The sequence below is a fragment of the Antechinus flavipes genome, chromosome 3, assembly GCF_016432865.1.
Source record: "Antechinus flavipes isolate AdamAnt ecotype Samford, QLD, Australia chromosome 3, AdamAnt_v2, whole genome shotgun sequence".
NCBI classification, from domain to species: domain Eukaryota; kingdom Metazoa; phylum Chordata; class Mammalia; order Dasyuromorphia; family Dasyuridae; genus Antechinus; species Antechinus flavipes.
In genome coordinates this window covers 361,408,435-361,430,991 of record NC_067400.1, presented here as the reverse complement: position 1 = coordinate 361,430,991, position 22,557 = coordinate 361,408,435, and the positions used below count along the sequence as shown (strand labels likewise).

Sequence of the window (22,557 nt, the reverse complement as noted above, 5' to 3'; positions counted from 1 at the left end):
ACTTTTGACACTTTTTCAATGGGAAAAAAAGATATAATCATTTTCCCCTTATTACTATCATTGAAATCTTGTTATGCTTGAGTTTTGGTAGAGTAATGACATAAGAAATAGGAAATCCTAGGAGATATAGAGAGATGACAAGATAAAACTATTCATCTGGTGTATGCCAATTATTGAAGTTAGTAGTTACACTGAAATTGGATGGTGAGGGATGTTTGATTTAGATTGACCTGATTGACACCGGATTAATTTGTTCAAACTTAACTTGCTTAACTTGTTTCATGCAGATCGAATTTTGGTTCGAGTTAAAGACCTGACAGTACAAAAAGCTGATGAAGTAGTTTGGGTTCGTGCCAGAATTCATACCAGCAGAGCTAAAGGTAAGATTATTGGTGTGGTTTTAATTATTTATGAATGTCTTCTTTGAATTTATTTTTCTAGTTTCTCATAAAAATTAATGAACATTTTATTTGTGGTATTTAATTTAAAATATTTGTCCATGACTAATTCCATAAGTTTTCCATATTTTGCCTTTTTCTAAAGGATTGTAATAACCTTAGGGCTAGACCTTAATCAGTCAGACATTTATTAATGAACTTCTACATGCTAAGTACTATTTGAGGTAGTGAGGATACAAATACAAGAAATGAAACAACCTCTCAGTCTCATAGCTTTTGCTTGGTCAGTACTCCTTTTTCATCTCCTTGCCTCAAGCCTGTCCACACTCCAATCCATTTTCCATACAGCAGTTAAGTTGATTTTCCTACAATACAGGTCTGATTATAATACACAGACAAATGCCCATGGGCACTCTTATTTTTGGCATTGAAATCTTTTTCACAACCTGGCCCCCTCCTACTTTACTTTCCTCCTCATTCTTTCCAGTCTAACTGTACTGCCCTCTACTCGTTGTTTAACACGCATTCCATTTCCATCTCTGTTTTTGTATTGACTTTTTCAGGCTTTTCCAACTCAAGCCTGCCTTTGGAATTCCTTGTAAAGGAATTTCCTTCAAACTCAGCTTCACATAAAGCTGACTTCACAAGACTTCACCTTCTGTATGAAGTCTTTCCTACTTAACCCAGCTGCTAGTGTACCTCCTGCCAAAATTACTTTTATTAATTTTGTATATAGCTATATGATTAAATATATAGAGTGCTTAATACATAGTAAACCAGTCAGTTGTTTATTAAATGCCTACAATGTGTCAGATACTATTAGCTCCTGGAGATGAAATAAAAAATGAAATCGTTGCTTATGGTCTAAAGAGAGAGACAAAAGATACATAGAGAAATCTATGTGGAATTAAAGATACATAGATAATGTCAAGCGATAAATATAAGACAAGGTTAGGGAGGAAGTGCATTAGCACCTGTGGTCAGGAAGGACTGCATGTAAAAGGTAAGTGTAAAGCTGCATTTTGAAAAAGAGTGGATTAATAAGCATTTGCTGATCGAGTTATTTCAGTATGCCTCCAGTATCATTGACAGATCCAATAATCACATTTGTCAATTTTTTCAGTATCCTAGATTATTTTTTTGTCTAGGCCCCGTGACTTGAACTCCTTGAGGATGGATAGGTGCTCTTTATTATTTAGATTTCTGCTCTTTTTTCCCTTCCTAATTGAAAGCTCATTCTCCTTTGCAAGAAAAACAAGCAGAATTAGAGTTGGTTAGTTTGACCTTATCTCTGTGGTCTGCTGTCTTGTCTGTCCACAAGTATCAGTCTAATCTTTAATCTGATCTTCCCTGTGGCCTTTAATTAGCTGAAAAGTATTTTGTTCTCCATATATAGCTCTCTCTGGAGTATTCCAGATGCTAATTTTACAAGATTTTTTTTTTTTTGCTTTTATATTTATATTTGTTGCTCTCTTTTATATGTGATTTTTTTAAATTTTGAGTTTATCAGAAAATTCCTGGTGCATATTATTGGTCTCTGCAATATTAATAGTAATAACAATAAACATATATCAGACACTGAGAATATTAATACAAAAATAAAACATCTACAAAATGGTGTTTGAGCTAAATCTTGAAGGAAGAAAGGGATTCTATGAGGCAGAGGTGAGGTGAGAAGCATATTCTATGCAGCAGGGAGAGCCAATGCAAAGGCTTAGAGGTTGTTGATGAAGTGTCATATGAGAAATACAGAAAGGGCCAGTTGTCTACTTTGCAAAAAAAAAAAAAAACGTAAGGGGGAAGAGGGTTGTATTTTAAAATTGCAAAAGTGAGGTTGCTGCTACATTGTGAAAAAATTTAAAAGCTAAACATATTTAAAAGCTTATATTTTACCCTAAGGGCAGTAGGGAGCCACTGGAATTAAGGAGGGGAATGATTTAGTCAAATTTGCATTTGAGGAAAGTAATGTCAGCTGCAATATAGGGTATATACTGAAGTGATGAGAGACTTAAAGTAGTGTGAGCAATTAGAAGACTGTTAGAAAATAATATAGGGAAGTAGTGATGGGTCCTGAACTAAGGTGGCAGCTGTGTATATAGAGAGTAGTAATCAGATGTGGGAGGTGTTAGAGAGATAGAAATGGAATAATTTGATAGTAAATTAGATATGTAGTGTGAGACAGAGGGCAGAGTCAAGGATAACACCATAGTAAAAATCTGGAAGACTGGAAAAATGGTAATGCCTTAAAAAGAAATTGGTAATTTCTTACCTACCTCTGGGTAGGTATGAGAGGGGAAAGATAATTGAATTCTGTTTTGAATACATTGAGCATGCAATATTCCTTGGAATATCTGATTTATAGTGTGTATTAGTGATGTGTAAAACAACCTCAAGGGAGAAACTGGGGGTATTTTCATTGTTTACATAGACATCACTCAGTCTAGAATTTGTGAAGTGTTTCCCTATGTGCCAGGCACTTTGCTAGACATTCAGGATACAAACACAAATGACAATTCCTATTCTCAAGAATCTTATTGATAATGATTTCCATGGGAGCTAAGGACAAAGCACAGAGTATCTGTGTAGAGTAAGGATTCTTAACCTGACGTTCGTTTGTTGTTTTTTTTAACCATTGATCCACTTAAAATATTTTTTTGATGAGTATATAATTGAGAGGCAGCTAGGTGGCGAAGTGGATAGAGCACCAGCCCTGAAGTCAGGCAGACCTGAGTTCAAAGTCTGGCCTCAGACATTTAACACTTCTTAGCTTACAACCCTGGGCGAGTCACTTAACCCTAATTGTCTCAGGGGGAAAAAAAGATATCAGATAATTATATAATTGGTTTACATTCTAATACTACATATTTTGTAAATTTAAAAACAATATTCTGAGAAGGGTGCCATAGATTTCCAAAGGAGCTTGTGGTATACAAAAGGCTTAGAACCCTTGTGTAGAGGAAAAAAAGAGGACCAAAAACACAGCCTTGAAAAGAAAAGAGGCCATTAGAGATGTGAGAGGAGAGCCAGTAAAGAGTATTCATGAAAACTCCAAGAAGAGAGTGGTCATCAGTTCCAAATACAGCAGACAGATTGAGAAGGATGAAGGCTAAGAAAAAACCCCTCCCTAGGCTATTAGAGATTTTCAGTAACTTTAGAGAGAGCAATCTCATATTTAAATGAAACTGAAAGCCCCATTGCAAAGAGTTGAGAAGGAATGAGAAGATGACAGTGGTAGGGTCTAGTGAAGGTTTTTTTTAATTATGAGAGAGACTTGAGCGTTTTTAAGAGATTATAGAAAAAATCCAGTAAATAAGGAGAGGTTAAAGATGGAAGTGAGAGAAGAGAAAATGGGAAGCTGTGAGATCAAGGAGAGGAAGGTAGTGAGCACAGTGCTGATCTATTTTAAGAAGGGTGAGGAAGATGACCTGTGAGGTTTGGTATATGATAGCTGCCATGGTCTGAAATAAGTCAACAGGTTTTAAATCAAGTGAACTTAGAGGAGGAGAGATTGCTGAGTGGTAGCAGAAAATCTACTTTTTGTAGATCAATGATAACAAAAAACACCTTTTCTTATTGGTTTGTAGGACTGGGAAAGCTTTGAAAAACTTTTTTCACAGCATTTATTGCCACTGATCTTATTTTATAGTCTACAAAATACTTTTGAAATCTTGTACAGTGACATGTACATAGGGAATTTTGCTTTTGATATTTTTTTTGAAGCTTTTGTTTTGTTCTTTTCTTAATTGATGTATTCTTTCTTTCAGATAACATTGATTAATTACATTATACATAACATCGTCATTTTTCTTCTTCAAAAACCAGATTCCCCCCCAATTTCTTAATTTTTTTTTAATGGCACCATCCTCTTAGCAACCCATATTGTAAATCTAAGTTGTAATTAATTCTTCCATTTCTTTCTTCAATAAGTGATTACAGTACATTATTACCATGTCCTGTAAAAATGCTTCCATATTAACTCTATACCTCTTTCTTAGGTCTTTTCCTCACAGTTTCGCAATTGCATTTTTGGAACCGGAGATTTTCATTATTGTAATTTTATGTAGATGTTGATGGTTGTTGATTCCGTCAAATCTGACTCTTTTTGACACCATGCAGCATGTTATATGTGGGGTTTTCCTATCATTTCCTTTTCCGGTGGATTAAGACAGAAATTAAGTGACTTACCTAGGGTCACACAGTAAGTAACTGAGACTATATTGGAACTCAGGAAGATGACATCAGATCTGGCACTCTATTCACTGTATCACCTAATTTGCCTTATTTGCGTTATAAATAATCTAGTTTTGATTTTTGTTGTTGCTCAGTCATGTCCTACTCTTTCTGGTTGCATTTGGGATTTTCTTGGTAAAGAAACTAGAATAGTTTGCCATTTCCTTCTTCAAGTCATTTTGTAGATGAGGAATGGGGCTAAACAGGGTTTAGTGACTTGCCCAAAGTAACACTACTAATAACTAGATGTCTGAGGCAGACTTTTTATCAATTCATTCTCTGGAGTTAGATAGCATTTTTTATCATGAGTCCTTGGGAATTGTCTTAAATCATTGTATTGCCAAGAATCACTAAGCCATCCACAGCTGATTTTGTACAATCTTGAAAATGTCACTTGCATAAAAGGTAAACTGAAAGGTATATATGACGCATTTGAACAGGTTGCATCATCTGACCAGTGAAGATCTTTTGAGAAAATCAGGGCTAGATTTATGGAAAATGTATGATAGGAAAAGATAGACAATCCAAGGATTCCACTCATATCTACAAGGTATGAAGAGAAATATTAGGTAGAAAGAGTTCTCCAGGATGGGTCACAATTTGCATTACAGGAATAAACTACAATGAGTAAGCCTTTATTTCATACCCACTATGTGCCAAAATGGTGAGGATACAAAATTCCCATTCTCATAAAGCATATACAAATATATCTGGGTATATTATAGATTTCCAAAGAAGAAACAAAACAATAGGCTTCTTATTGTGTCCAAGTTTGTTTTCACAAAAAAGGAAAAAAGTTTCTTAACTTGAGATACCTGGGAGGGAGTGAATAAGAGGAGAATGGAAAAAAAGAGGAGGATATATCAGGATCACTAGGATTCAAACAAGATCTCTAGAAAGGATATGATACATAGTAATCTTACCTTAGATATAATGGTCATTAAGAGGTGATCAGTATTCCAGATCAGAAGTGCCATTCCAACCTTGTCTCATTTCTTTGATGGGACATTAAGACTTTCCCACAGTCCAGAATGGTCCTTTAACACAGAAGATGACCAAGAGTCTATAGAATCTGAACCTTATTCAGTGATATCAAATTAGTTTCCTCCCTTGGTTCAGTAGACTGTGATGCCAGTTAACTGTGAATTTGAAAGTTTCTGAGGAAGTAGATTTCTACTAGACTCCAAAAGAGGCAGAGCAAGGCCAGAAAGTTTAGGTCTAAGAAACCAGAAGTTTTTCTGAACTACTACAGTTTTCTGCAAGTTGAAAAAATAGTAGCATTTGTCATCACCCCCTCCCCGCTATTTCCATCTCCCACACCAGATTGGGCCCAAACAAGTTAAAGGATTTGAAGCATCAGTGATTAAAAAGTGTCTAGAAAATATTCTATGTACTGCAAAGTAATGTTACAAATTCTGTTGAATGACATGTCTCTGAATAGATATTAGTGTTATATTAACTTATAACTTATGTTATTAACTTATAAAAGTTGAAGATGTTTTAAAACTTCTAAAGATTTTTGAGATTTGTTAAAATCGCAAAGCTTCCCTATTAATTACCATTTCCTTTTTCTATGTATCTAATGAAAATCATGCAAATTTTCCATTGCACTTTGACATTCATTTATTTGTGTTAATGCAGCATACCTCATATTTTTCTGCTATTGAAATTGTACCCATATTAAATTGAATTAATATTTAATTGAACATCCTATACCCTGTATTATACATGTACACAATACTGTCATATAGGAATGATTTACATTATCTATTCGCAAAGCTCAACATCCAATCATATATTCAGTCATTGACAGCATAACAAGAGTAGAAAGAGGAAAATAAAAACGTATTACTTAAATGATTCCATTGCTTCTTCAGTACTATTATGAAATGTGGGTTACCATCTTTTCTAATCCTTCTAAAGCAGAAATTCTTAACATGAAGTCCATGGGAAGATTTCAGAGTGCATGAATTTAGAGAAAAAAATGTATATATTTTAATTAATCTGCAATTATGAATATAGGCAGTAAACATTTTGAGAAGGGATCCACAAATGAAGGAGCTTATATTGAAAAGTCTTTACCAAAGTACCAAAGTACAGAGATAAAAATAGTTAAGAGCCTCTATTCTTTATGTCTATACTTTTTGTTAATTAAGTAAGCAATTTAGGGAGAATTGGATAGCAATACTGAATTTCAGTTTCTTAGAACAAATTCTTTCTTTTGATCCCCTATTTCTTTTTATGTAACCATTCTCCTAGTCACTCAGTCTGAATGAATTTTCCTTTACAGTGCTTCAAATCTTTCACTCCTTTTGTTGGTTGTCTACCTCTCTCTTCACTTTTTCTTTTTTCCTAGAAGGAAGAAGGTAGTGGATAGAAAGCTGCAATTGGAGTTAGAAAGACTTGGATTCAAATCCCACATCTAACACATACTAATGGCATAATCTTGAGCAAATCACTTAGCCTTGCATCAATGTGAGTTGTTAAGAGAGGCAGCTGGTGGCATATTGGATGAAGTACTGTACTTGGAGTCACTGAGACTTCAGATACTTATTAGCTGTACAATCCTAGGAAGATTACTAAACCTCTGCTTGTATCAGTTTATTCATCTAGTAAAACAAGATAGCAAAAGACCCTATTTCTCCATGTTGTTGTGATGATTAAAGATTGTTGTTGTGTGTCCTTTGATCTTCAAGAGGACAGTTACGTCAGTTAGAGATGTCATGACTTGGACACAAATTGTATTTAAGTAAGGAAAGGCTGTGCAGAGTAACAGACTCGGTCTTCTTCTCCGAAACCATCTGGTTCCAGTGGCAAAATATGCATTAAGATGACCATGTAGTGGGAGACCTTGGCCTTTTTAAGTTAAAGTTTTTCCCAGGTTTCTGATTGATTGAGACAATGTCCATTCTGTGATTTAGGCTGAGTAAGAAATTAAGATAAAGAAAGGCATCTTTTACCTAGTTTTAAAAAAAATCGATTGGGGAGAAAAAAATCAATCTGGGTTTCTGGCCAAAACCAAAACACTTACTCCCTACACTCACTCAGGGCCCAAAAAATAACTAAGTAAAATTTGGTTTGGAACCCTTTGTTGGCCAGTCAATGAGAGGTAGAGTGATTTGGGATCCAAGTCATGATATCTCCTTCCTAATGTCATGGTTCTCTTCCAGAATGAAGGATAAACAACAATTTGTGAGTAGTAGGAGCTACCAGTTGGGATCCCAACTGGCCAGTTACAATTGGGCAGTGCAACTCCTTTTTTCCTCCCTCCTCCTTTTCCTTCTTTCCTCTCTCCTTCCTTCCCACTTCTCCCCTCTGAGCTTCTTCTGTCCACATAGGATTTTATACCCTTGCATACAGGTGGGTATTCTGCCCAAAGGAATCTAAATTTTGACCCTGAAACCCCACACGATATCTTGGAGTAGAGAGATTAAATTATTCTTGAGAATTAAAGGAGATAATAATTGTACAGCACTTAGCACAATGCCTGGCACTTAATAAGACCTATCTAAATGTTATCTAATAATAGTATTAGTTCTCTCAAATTCTAAGTTAAGTAAAGGATGCCAACCTTTGTTATTGACAGGAATTTCCTCATCAGGCAATTCCTTGAATCAATAAGATCACACAAAAAAAGCCTAGGCCAGTTCCTAAACCAACTCCTTCCTAAACTGTTCTTAGCCTCCTAATTTTTTTTATGCTGCAGAAATTTCTTATGCAATCCCACCAGATTGTTATTATTAAACACTCTTATCATTTGCTCAGAATTCTCTTGTGGTTTGCCATTGCCCATGGGTAAAGTATGAACTTTTCAGCTTCTGTTCAAGTTGGTGCAATAATTTGCTCCTCAGATTGCTTTTTTTTTCTTCTTATCTTTTCTTGCCTCCCTTATTGTTATGTATGAGGTTGTTGTAAAGATCAATTAGTTAACTACTGGGCTTATACCCTAAGAGATACTAAAGAAGGGAAAGCGACCTGTATGTGCCAAAATGTTTGTGGCAGCCCTGTTTGTAGTGGCTAGAAACTGGAAAATGAATGGATGCCCATCCATTGGAGAATGGTTGGGTAAATTGTGGTATATGAATGTTATGGAATATTATTGTTCTGTAAGAAATGACCAGTAGGATGAATACAGAGAGGCTTGGAGAGACTTCATGAACTGATGCTAAGTGAAATGAGCAGAACCAGGAGATCATTATACACTTAGACAACGATATTGTATGAGGATGTATTCTGATGGAAGTGGATTTCTTTGACAAAGAGACCTAACTGAGTTTCAATGGATAAATGATGGACAGAAGCAGCTACACCCAAAGAAAGAACACTGGGAAACGAATGTGATTTTCTTCCCGGTAATATTTTTACCTTCTGAATCGAATTCTCCCTGTGCAACAAGAGAACTGTTTGGTTCTGCAAACATATATTGTATCTAGGATATACTGCAACATATCTAACATATATAGGACTGCTTGCCATCTAGGGGAGAGGGTGGAGGGAGGGAGGGGAAAAATCGAAACAGAAGCAAGTGCAAGGGATAATGTTGTAAAAAATTACCCTGGCATGGATTCTGTCAATATAAAGTTATTATTAAATAAAATTAAATTAAAAATAATAATAAAGTGATCCATTAAAGATGTAAAAAAAAAAAAAGATCAATTAGCTGATGTACATGAAAGAACCTTATAATCATAAAGTGCTACAGTAAATGGCTGGCTTTTTTCTCTTGCATTAAACCTCATCAGTGTAGAAAATGTCCTCTACCAAAATATATCAACCTTATACAGTAGTTTTAATGAATGGTTTAAGAACTGAGCAGTTAAGTAACTTGCTCTGGATCACACAAGAAAAACAGTATGTGTCAAAAGTAAGACTTGAACTCAGGTTTTCCTGATGATAAAGATAGGCTTTTGTCTAGCACGTTGTGCTACTTTTATTTAGTTGGCAGCCATTATTTAGTTGGGTTTTTGTTGTTGTTGTTGTTGTTGTTGTTTTTTTTTTTTACTAATTTTGTGATATCTGTGTTAATACCTCCTCATAAAGTTATTGATGTCAAGTCACTTACATATTTTTTACCATGTGTACTTTTTGTCTGTGACCTTGAAATTCTCCACAGGAATCTACTTAACCTGTTAAGGGGAGGAAGGAGGGTCATTCCCTAGTTTGGGTTGTTTTTTGATTTTAACATATACATATTAGTATTACACACAAGCTGTCCATCTGTATATTTCATTCTCACTGAATTACCAGTCTACCTAATTTTTGGGTAAGATATTTTTGGATATAAGTTGTCATTGATAATAACTTGAGGCATAATTTTATACACATGTCTCTATGTTGCTCTAAGTCATATGTAATCTTGATTCTTCAGGGATAATAATATTTCACGATTACAGCCAAAAATTAGAATAACTAATGAGAGGTAACACTTTCTAAATGTTTTATATAAATTATTTCATTTGAGTTTCATAACAATCATTGTGGAACAGATTTTGTTATTATCTCCATTTTACAGTTGGAAAAATTGAGACCTTAAGGCAGTGAATTTTTCCAAAGTCACATAGAACATAAATATCTAAAGTAGGACTTGAACTCAGGTATTCTTGATATAGAACAAATAGGAAATGATTAAGAGAGGGAAGGTACTAAAATTTAAGAAGGAGGTGGGAAAGTCTTCCTGTAGAAAATGGAAGTCACTAGGCAGAGGTGAAGAAGGAAAGCATTCCAAGCATGGAAGATAGCCAGAGAAATGCCTGGAGTTGAGAGATGGAGTGTCTTGTTCATGGAACATCCAGGAAGCCATTGAGTGTATATGACAGGGAATAAGATGTAAAAAGATTGGAAAGATAGGAGGCTAAGTTGTAAAGAACTTTGAAAGCCAGATTATTTTTGTTTTTGATCCTGAAGGTAATAAGAAATCATTGGAATTCACTGAATGGGAGATAACATAGACCTGTGCTTTGGGAAAGTCATTTGGCTACTGAATCAAGGATGAATTGGTAAAGGGGAAAACTCGAGTCATGCAGATCCATTAGCAAAACTATTGCAGCAGTTCAGGTATGGGGACCTGGAACAGAGTGGTGGTTGTGTCAGAGAAGGGGATATTTCATGAGATGTTGCAACAGAAAAAAATCAATAAGCCTTGACAACAGATTAAATAGGGGGGAAGAAGGAAGGAGAGATGGTGAAGAGTTGAAGATATTATCCAGGTTACAAATCTGGATAACTGAGAAAATAGAGTTGTCCTCTGCACTAATAAATACCAAATAAAGGTATTTGGACATGTTTATTTAAAGATACCTGATGAAGATCCAATACAAGGTGTCTAAAAGCAGGTGGAGATTTGAGATCAGCAGTCAACAGAGAGGTTGAAGCAAGATGGGGACGTTTTTTAATTGTCGGCAAAGATACGAGGTCATTGAATGAAATAGAGAAAGAGAAGAGGATCTAATATTCTCAGTAAAATAGGCAGTTTTCAGCTGAAAAAGTACCCCAGGGATGGCATGGAAAGGAGGTGGGAAGTTTGAAGAGGAATGAAAAGGTTTGGAAGAGCCATCATGCAGAATAGTATAATGAGTTGGTAAGGGAAGCTTAGTAGATTGTCAGAGAAGCCCCAGTTGAGGTTATATAATATAAATTTGTAGTAGGAACCAGACAGATTGATTGTGCCATCTTCTTCATCTTCATTCAGCAGCATGTATATAGGAGCAAAGATGACAAATGATGGGAGTGATCCAAAGTGGCTTGACTGGGCATAATTGGCAATATGATATGGGGGTTAGGGATTCAAAAGGACAGTGTAGAGCTGGTATTTATTATGAAAGGTTTATGAAAGGTGAAGATGGGAAAAAGAAAAGCTCAAGAGAGTTGAGGGAAAGTTGGTTGAGATTTTATGATGCAGATGAATGGGTAAGATTTGGTAAGAGGAAGCAGAGGAAGGGACAAAAATTTAGTAGATATGATCAGAAAAGAGGGTTTGGGAATTCTTGACCGTGAAAGATATATTTGTGTATGGTTGCAAGATCGAGAGTATGACCTTTGTTATGTGGCTAAAGTGGAGAAGAGAAGTAGGTCATGGGAAGTGAACTAGTTGAACTGAGTGCTGGGGTGTTTGGGTGAGAATTAGTATGTATGTCGAAGTCCTGTAGTATGGGGATATACTTTGAGAATCTCTTTTATTGTCTTTTTTTTCTTTTTTCTTTTTTCTTTTTTTTCATATTTTATTTTTATTTTATAATAACTTTATATTGACAGAATTCATGCCAGGGTAATTTTTTTTTTAACAACATTATCCTTTGCACTCACTTCTGTTCCGATTTTTCCCCTCCCTCCCTGCCCCCTTCCCCTAGATGGCAAGCAGTCCTATATATGTTAGATATGTGAGCATCTCTTTTATTGGATCTTATTTTAAAATTTTGGATTGATACTCAGAAATGATATTGCTCTGTAGACCAAAATCCTATCAAACTAAAGCAATTCATCCAAAAAGTATTAACCATGACCAAGTTAGATTAGAACAAAATATAAGCAGGTGCAATCTTAGGAAGACAGTCACTGTCAACTAGCCATGGTCTCCATAGTCATAACCCACCATCCCACCTTCATTTCTGCCTTTTACAATACTTAACTCCTTTACAAAATTCAACTTACATGCTTCTTCTTTTAGGAAGTTTTTCCTGATGCCAACAGTTGCAAGTACCTCTTTGCCTTTTCCCAATTTTTACCCAATATTCATTTGTAGTTTACTTATTTCACCTATTTTGTGTAGCAGGACTTGCCTAAGGACATGCAGGTGACTTTAAATATAGTACTTCTGTCTTTGTACCATTCTGCTATATGTTAGGGTCCTCTGCAGTGCCTGGCACATGATAGATAATCTGATGCACTTATGAAAGTAATTTTGCACTTACTGTTCAGCAACAGTATTAATATTTTTATCTAGTAGTAAAACCTTAGTAGGTACTGAGGAAGATCCAGGCTGTTGTTCTGTTCCCAGATAGCAGTGTTTATTATATAATATTATATTTTATATATATATATATATATAGTTATATATATATATATATATGTAGTTATATGCAGATTATTGTTTTTCTCCTTGAGATTAGGGTGAAAAAAAATTTAATTCTGCTTTGTGCTTTTCACTAGAGGAAATTTATAATCCAGATAAAAATACCTCAGTTTGTTCTGTCGGTTGTATTCAGGAAAACAATAATTATATTAGAGATTATCTTGCCACTCCTTTGTTCACTTAATGCCTTTTAAATTGTATTTATTGTCACAAAGTCATATTCACAGAGTTAAAAGAAATCTTAAGGATCAAGTAGTTCACATTTTCACTTTACAGATGAAAAAATTAAGAATTGGAGAGGTCAAGTGACTTGACCAAAGCTGATTAGTTTACAGAGCAAGTCTTCTTGATTCTAAATTTTTGTGTATGTTAACGGTCTGTGTCCCTCCATCCTTTCCTCTCTCTCAACAACCTATTTTCAAAGGTTACTGAGATGGAACTGAATGTTGCACAACTGAACCCTGTGTAATTATAATGACAAAGCTCAGGTCAGAAAAGATGATTCTTTAAGAGGAGTCTTGAGTTCAGGGGGTAATTGGTGCAAAATATTATCAAACTAGTATTTGTTTTGCTGAATAGCTTTTTTCTATTTTTAAATCTTTTTTATAAGAGATAGCCTTCATTTCTAAAATATGTAGAGAATTAACACAAATTTATAAAAAATCAAGCCATTTTCCAATTGATAAATGGTCAAAGAATAAAAACAATTTTCAGATGAAGAAATTGAAACTATGTCTAGTCATATGAAAAGGTGTTCTAAATCACTCTTCATCAGAGAAATACAAATTAAGACAACTCTGAGATACCACTACACACCTGTCAGATTGGCTAAGATGACAGGAAAAGATAATGACAAATTTTGGAGGAGATGTGGGAAAATTGGGACACTGATGCATTGTTAGAAGAACTGTGAACAGATCCAACCATTCTGAAGAGCAATTCGGAACTATGCTAAAAAAAAGTTATCAAAGTTATCCAGCAGTGTTTCTACTGGGCTTATATCCCAAAGAGATCTTTAAGGAGGGAAAGGGACCCACATGTGTAAAAATGTCTGTGGCAGCCCTTTTTATAGTGGCAAGAAACTGGAAAGTGAATGGATGCCCATCAGTTGAAGAATGGCTGAATAAGTTATGGTATATGAATGTTAAGAAATATTATTGATCTGTAAGAAATGACTAGCAGGATGATTTCAGAGAAGCCTAGAGAGACTTACATGAACTGATGCTAAGTGAAACGAGCAGAACCAGGAGATCATTGTACACGACAACATCAATATTATACAATGATCAATTCTGATGGACGTGGCTCTCTTCAGCAATGAGATGGTTCAAACCAGTTCCAATTATTCAGTGATGAAAAGAACCATCTACATCCAGAGAGAGAGGGGACTATGGGAACTGAGTATAGACTACAACATAGCATTCTCATTCTCTCTGTTGTTTGCTTGCATTTTGTTTTCTTTCTCAGGCTTTTTTTTTTCCTTCTTGATCTGATTTTTCTTGTGCAACAAAATAACTATATAAATATGTATACATATATTGGATTTAACATATTTAACATATTTAACATGTAAAGGACTACTTGTCATCTAGGGGATGGGGGGAGGGAGGAGGGGAAAATTTGGAACAGAAGGTTTTGCAAAGGTCAATATTGAAAAATTACCCATGCATATGTTTTGCAAATAAAAAGCTTTAATTAAAAAAATAATAATAGATGGTCTGCTGAAGAGAGGAGGTGAAAGAGAAAGAGATATTCAAAAGTGAAGCTCATATAAAACCAAGATATCACTAATGTTTTTAACTTTTTTGAGTAAGTATGGGATGTTGCTCCTCCTCACCCCGGTGATAATACTGTTCTTTCCTCTGTTTTTTGTTTCCCCACTTCCATGTTATTATCAGTATCTGTTATTCCTAGGACTCTATTCCAGCTGCTCCTAATTCTAATCTCTGTCATTCTATTCTCTCTGCTTTTCTTTTTTATAATTTCTGAATCATGTTACTTCTCCCATGCATCTTTCTAGAGAAACTTCTGACCTTTTATAGACATTGTCAGCCAGGTCAGATGGTCCTATCCCTCTGGTCAGCAACATGATAAGAAATCATACAATGGGGATAACCTCAGTTCTTCTTGGAAGTTATCATTGTAATTTGTTGCTCCATCTCATTCTGTTGCCAGAGTCTTGGAGTCTGGGGTTACATTTCTGAATTCTTTTGACAGTTGAAAATTCCAGAAGTCTGGTCTCCAGATAAATAACATTTCATTCTTTGATTATGGAATGTATTAGTTTTTCAGCACAAACCATTAGAGTAAGGTGATGGTAAATGTATCTTCTTACCTGTCTCACTCTTTTCATTTCTTGCCTTTTCTTTTTTCTAACAATCTGGAGTTCAAGGCAACTCTTAAGGGTGATCATTGTTTTTATGTATCTAAAGTTTCTCATGTGATAATAATGAGGCTTTGAATTAATGAGCTAATCTTGAGTCCATGCCACAAAATGTTTTCCTATTTTATGATTTTCTTTTTTGTTATTTTAGTGTATAGACAAGAAAACATAGAATGTGGCTTTGGGATAATGAATTGGTACAAATATTCCAGTTAACCAAGTGTGGTCAACAATTTAAGTAGATTATATCTGTAATTAAGACTTTATCTTTAGCCTTTTATATTTAACTGAAGATTGCCATCCTTTTGGAAGATTCAAGAAATAACTTTTTGATATGCTAATTATAATTGACTAAATATTTAGAATCTACTATGTGCCAGGTAATAGGGATACAGAGATAAAAATTATGTAATCCATGTCCCCAAGGAGCTTACATTTTTATGGGGGGAGAAAATATGTATATATTTAAACTTATGTAAACCATTCAAATAAAACATTTAAAATAAATACAAGGTAGTTTGGAGAGAGAGAAAGTATTGACAGCTCAGGAGAATTCGGAAAAGCATGTAAAAAGTACATGGTGTTTGATACTAATGCTTCTGCTTTCTTTTATCAAGGTAGATTTCCTTTTAATAATTTGCATATTTTCAATTACTTGTTAATGATGCAATGAAAAGCTTTTTTTAAAAGTAAAGAAGAGGTTTCTTTATGCTTAAGCTTATTTTAAAAAGAAGACGAAACAGTAGTTTGATCCTAATATACCTGCATTGTTTCTATTTCTTTCTTCAGGAAAGCAGTGTTTCTTAGTACTACGTCAGCAGCAGTTTAATGTCCAGGCTCTGGTGGCTGTGGGAGACCATGCAAGCAAGCAGATGGTAAAATTTGCTGCCAAGTAAGTAAGCAATTATATCCTGTTGTCAGAGTAAACAATGGTGGGAACCAAGACTCCCAGGGGTTGGGACCATTTTCACACATTAACATCAATGCATCGTTTGTTTTAAAATGTAGTTATTTAAATTGTCAGTTCACTATTGCTGAATACATTAAACTTACAAAAGATAAAATAGAACATAGACTTGAAATTCATTTGGAAGTGCTGAAGTAGCAGCTTTCCAGAGACAGCCCACACTGACTTTCAAACTCAGTAACAAAAAAGCCTGGCAGCTTCAGCATCACAGGATAACTTCATTTTCTTAGATTTGGTTGTAATTTTTTTTTTTTTTTTTGAGCTTGAGTCTTTATAATTGAGCAACAGCTTTTTCAAACTAAATTAATTTTAAAAAATTATTTGAAAGGAAGGAATATTGTAGGCAGTTTTCTGAGTTAGAAGAAAGTAAAAAACTACTACAAATCTCATTAGTTTTATCTTTGCCATCATAGTTTATATTTCCTTTTGCCAGCTCATGGAAGACTAAAGAATTTTAAAAGGAAGAAAACTCTGTGTGTGTACATATACACTTTTTTTTTAAAGTGGAGAAATAGTTTCCTTCATTTTATACACACACACATACTGTAGACTTAGGACCTCTAACCTACAGTTCATTTAGAAGCATAATTCATTGCTTTGTTTAATTGTGACTATAAGTAAGAAAAGATTTCTTTTGTAAATTATGAACCATGAAGGTAGTTTTTCCCTCTCCCAGGCAGCATGCTTTTCTTTTCACATGAAAGTATCCTTTTTAATCTGTAGCCAATTTGTGTTTATGCAGATGGGTTCAGTACAACAAACATTTATTAAGCATTTACTATGTAGGGAAGCATTGTGGGTTTTGTTGTTCTTAATCCTCAAAGATCTTTTAATTAGAGTGGATACTGCACTTCACCCCGCAAAAAAAAGATTTTTGACACTCTAACAGACTAGTGAACCATTAGCTTTTATGTGGTATAGATATACTTTGAATCCTATAGAATTATTTGTACATTTATAACACACCTAAAAAAAGGAGAATGATTATAGAAGCAAAATCTATGTATATGTGCATATAAACATTTTTACACACAGATGTTCACAAAAAAAAATACACATACAAGAAGTAGTGTGAAGTAATAGACAAAAGCTAGTCAGGAGTCAAGAAATCAGGAAGGACTTGGATTCAAGTGTGGTCTCTGACAAAAACTGAATGTGTGAATCTGGGGATATTACTTAATGTCAAAGTGACACAGTAAATCTAGGCCAAAGATGCAAAAATATTGATCCACTTTAGATGAAATTCTTCACCCACTAATTCTGTATATTCAAAAAATAACAAGCCTACATACAAAACAAAGCAAAAATGTACATGAGCGCTAATATGCATGAACATATTTTATTGTATGCATGTGTATATGTACTTTTTTTAAACTTGCATTCAATACCTAGAAAAATATTGGGGAAAAGAACCAGTTCATTAAATTATCTATATTTAAAATAGTATAGAACTTGGGTTGGTCTTCTTAGCTGTTGCAAAAGTGGTGAAAAAGAAATGTTCCCCCAAAAGATCTTTTTAAAAAAAAAAAAAAAAAGCTGTTCCCTTGATTTTCATTCTCCCCCCCCAAAAAAAAAGTTTTTAAAATTTATTTTTAGTGTTCATTTTTTAAAAATTTTGAATTCCAAGTTCGCTTTCTCCCTTTCAGACCTTTCACCCCCTTGAAAAACAAGCAATATGATGTCAGATAAATATGTGAAATCATGCAGATCATTAATTTTAGTAATTCATTCCCATAGAAAACATTTTGGTTTGTAGATGAATTAAGAAAATACATTCAAAAATCTTAACATTATTTTGAAAATCATTTTACTGTTAGTGAAATATAAATTAAGTAGTCATACCACATGATACTTTATAAACTCATTAAAATGTATACGTTCAGATATACAAAGCTAATTTAATAAAATGTTCATTAACTCTACAAGCAACCACAATGACAATGACTTTGAGCCATTTAGAAAAGTTTTAGTATATAGCCTGATAGTTTTTGAAATGCTCAGTTCAGGATGTAAAAATCATCTTAAAATGTTATTAAAACCCTTATTAAAAATTATTCAAAATTGTAGCATAAGGAATTTATATATAGGGAAAATTTTCCTAAGAATGATTTTTATTATTAAACATTGGCATAACCTCTTAGACTACAGTAATTGTTTCTCTAGTGGTCTTTCCCAATTTGTTAGAAACACATTTGACACTGAAATTCAGATGTCAAGGGAAGTTTATTACAGAGAGTCCAGAGGAATTGGGTGTTTCTGGCCAAAAGAAAGCTCTACTCTTTTCTAAGAAGAGGGAGCACTGAGTACAGAATCAAGAGAAGCCTTATATTGTTAATTCAAAGCATTCCCCCCTCTCCAGAAAATGGATTGGTTCATTCCCTTTTGGGTTACATCATCCCTTACATGTTTCTCCTATGCATGTTCTCCTTCCTTAGTCATATATCCCATGTTCTATTAATAAGGCCCTAATTTTATGAGGGGATGTGTCAGCTTCTATGCATATGAGTTTATTAAGCAAACACAATGAAGACCCAAGGGCAAATTGATCCTAACGGGTTTAAGCCAATTTCTAGCCTAAACCCCATTATCAGAATTTTATAACTAAGTTTCTTCTGAAAACTTATTGATACGTGGTACTTAATATCTTACATTACCTTGAAGCTTACAACAAGCTGTGGACATCTAACTTTTCAGTATTTCCCGCAAATTCAGTAGACTTTTATTATCTCTTTGGTATGTTGGTATGTTTTAAATATGGTAGTGTTTTAAGATTAAGAGATAAACTAGATATCTTTTAAGTTCCTTCATGTCCAAAATTCCATGATTCTTTGTCTTAAATGTAGACTGTAACATAGTATAAGCTTAATAGTGCATTTGCAGCTTGATTTTTATGTTTAAGGATAAACATTTAAAAATAGGTTTTTTAGTAATTTTGTATTTATTTTATACAATAACATATTGGAGGTATTTTAGACATGTGAACAGATACTTAAGCACAAGGTATGCAATACAAGTCTTGAAACGACAATTCAAAAGAAGCTTAACATTCTAATGGAAAACAACAAGCATGTATAATAATACAAAGAATAAGCATAAAGAGAATAAATACAAAGTAGTTAAAGATAGTTTTGGTGGGGCAAGGGGTGCAGAGCAAAAGCATTCAAGGATAGTAATGGAAACACAACTGCAAACTGAAGAAAAATGGAAAGTAGTACAAAAACTATTAAAAGAAACTTTTTTCTCCATAAAGATAGTAACTTCACTATGTATCCCAACATCACAGTGTCTGAGGTGCTTAAAAAGGAACTAGAAATCCCATTTTTAAAAAAAATTGAAAAAGGCAGCCAAATTGCTTCAACTAGTTTTTGTTTAGAGGTGATAGTTATGAAAGCGTTGAGGGACCAATTTATAAGCTGTAAGGAGGAGAAGATAGCAGTAGCTAGAAGAAAAATCTTATGCTTTCAGTACTAAAAAAGCTTAAGCAACATTAATCACTACGAACTTACATGCCTACTATTCCAACTATAATACATTTTTTTGATAGTTGCCTTATTCATGAATTAAGGGCATCCTCAATGAAGAACAAGTAGACTTTAGCAAATGGCATTCAACAATGGTATTGCGTCTTTTCCATCTCACAATTGGCCAAAATGTGTAGAGAATTTAAAATTGTGCTTATTGTGCTTATTGATCGATTTTGAAAAAGTATTCAGTATGGACTGTTGGAATCCTTACTAACTGCTAATTAATTAGAGTTGATCTAATCTTACAAGAAGATCTTGGCCAGAACCTGAAACAAGGTACTAAGTAGAACTAATTAATACAAGGCTTCTGTTCACACCTTTACTCATTGGAGTTCACAAGTATGCCAGCTTCACAAAGTAAAACTTTCTAACTTCAAGGGAGTTAACACCTCCCTTAAAGCTCTTTGGGCCAGAGAGCACTATGGGAGAAAACCCATAATCCCATTCTCTCAGAAGATTCACATATAAAGCGAGACAGCCATTCCAGAATACATTTTTCCTCTTGGCTGGCTGATGGCAGACGAAGAGTTTTCAGAGGATAAAGCTATGAGTGGAGAGTTCAGTGGACAACCAGATTCATCTTCATCTCACACCACTGTAGTTGGTGGCTGGGCTCCCCAGAAGGATACAAGAGAGACATTCCATCTCTGTGTTGGTTGGAGGCTGAAGAAAGCAGAGGCTGAAGGACAGAACCTTTGGATTTGGAGATATTCGGAGGGCCCTAAGCTAAACTGGCTGTGTTTTGAGAAGAACAAGAACTCCAACATTGAAACTCATAACAATGGACCCACACTTAACACCATATACCAAGATAAGATCAAAATGGGTCCATGACCTAGGCATAAAGAACGAGATTATAAATAAATTAGAGGAACATAGGATAGTTTATCTCTCAGATTTGTGAGGAGAAAGGAATTTGTGACCAAAGATGAACTAGAGACCATTACTGATCACAAAATAGAAAATTTTGATTACATCAAATTAAAAAGCCTTTGTACAAATAAAACTAATGCAAACAAGATTAGAAGGGAAGGAACAAACTGGGAAAAAATCTTCACAATTAAAGGTTCTGATAAAGGCCTCATTTCCAAAATATATAGAGAACTGACTCAAATTTATAAGAAATCATGCCATTCTCCAATTGATAAGTGGTCAAAGGATATGAACAGACAATTTTCAGAGCATGAAATTGAAACTATTACCACTCATATGAAAGAGTGTTCCAAATCATTATTGATCAGAGAAATTCAAATTAAGACAACTCTGAGATACCACTACACACCTGTCAGATTGGCTAAGATGACAGGAAAAAATAATGATGAATGTTGGAGGGGATGCGGGAAAACGGGGACACTAATGCATTGTTGGTGGAGTTGTGAACGAATCCAATCATTCTGGAGAGCAATCTGGAATTATGCCCAAAAAGTTATCAAATTGTGCATACCCTTTGATCCAACAGTGTTTCTATTGGGCTTATATCCCAAAGAAATACTAAAGAAGGGAAAGGGACCTGTATGTGCCAAAATGTTTGTAGCAGCCCTGTTTGTAATGGCTAGAAACTGGAAAATGAATGGATGCCCATCAATTGGAGAATGGCTGGGTAAATTGTGGTATATGAATGTTATGGAATATTATTGTTCTGTAAGAAATGATCAGCAGGATGAATACAGAGAGGACTGGCGAGACTTACATGAACTGATGGTAAGTGAAATGAGCAGAACCAGGAGATCATTATATACTTCGACAACAATACTGTATGAGGACATATTTTGATGGAAGTGGATTTCTTTGACAAAGAGACCTAACTGAGTTTCAATTGATAAATGACGGACAGAAGCAGCTACACCCAAAGAAAGAACACTGGGAAACGAATGTGAACTATCTGCATTTTTGTTTTTCTTCCCGGGTTATTTTTACCTTCTGAATCCAATTCTCCCTGTGCAACAAGAGAACTGTTCGGTTCTGCAAACATATATTGTATCTAGGATATACTGCAACATATCTAACTTATATAAAACTGCTTGCCATCTAGGGGAGGGGGTGGAGGGAGGGAGGAAAAAATCGGAACAGAAACAAGTGCAAGGGATAATGTTGTAAAAAAATTACCCTGGCATGGATTCTGTCAATATAAAGTAATTATTAAATAAAAATTAAAAAAAAAAAAAAAGAAAGAAAAAAATAAAACGAAAAAGTATTCAGTATAATAAAATTCCCTTTTATGGGTTGGAGTACAAGGTGTCTTACATTATTACAAGTATTCAAGATTCTTTGGAATATGTAACAACAGAAATAAAAGTGTTCACCCTTTAATAATAAACATTGAGCAAAGCCTGAAACAGAGTTGTATGCTTTCCAGCACTATTTGTTACTGTGATAGAGGAGATCCAATGCAGAGTCTAAGTTAAGGAGCGATTCCCTTTGATTGATCCTTTAATCAGGGGTCCTCAAACTACGGCCCGTGGGCCAGATGCAGCACCTAAGGAAGTTTATCTCCCTCACCCAGGGCTATGAAGTTTTTTTATTTAAACAAAGTTTTTGTTTTCACTATAGTCCGACCTTCCAACAGTCTGAGGGACAGTGAACTGGCCCCCTATTTAAAAAGTTTGAGGACCTCTGCTTTAAATGCTCCCGTTTCCAAAGAACATAGTATTAATTGCACCATCCTCTGTGATATTACAGAATCTCCAGAAAGAGATCTGTAATTAGTTAAAGGTGGGTCTGTCCAGTCACATAGGAAAGAAAAAATGGACAGTAGGTTGTTCATATGTCAACATTTATCTGTGTGGACATCTGATATAGCACTTGGTCAATAAAGTATATACAGAACAGAGAGACACAGATAGATAATGAACTGGTTTCAAATTTAAAAAAAAAAAAAGATTGCTTTTGGAAACTGCAAACATACAGAGCCATACTTTTATTGAACCTGAGTGTTCCATAACAGTGAAGGCCCATCTTTTCAGGCCTTGTGTTGCTGTATAGCAGCA

General features: G+C 34.6%; 1 protein-coding gene across 1 annotated transcript in view; it reads left to right on the top strand.

The window, feature by feature from the left end:
- DARS1 (aspartyl-tRNA synthetase 1) overlaps positions 1-22,557 on the top strand; it is a 75,791-nt gene that overhangs the window by 6,525 nt on the left and 46,709 nt on the right. The window contains exons 3-4 of the mRNA XM_051985804.1: positions 288-380; positions 15,869-15,971. Coding sequence (XP_051841764.1) covers positions 288-380; positions 15,869-15,971 — 196 coding nt within the window. The remainder of the gene's footprint in view (positions 1-287; positions 381-15,868; positions 15,972-22,557) is intronic.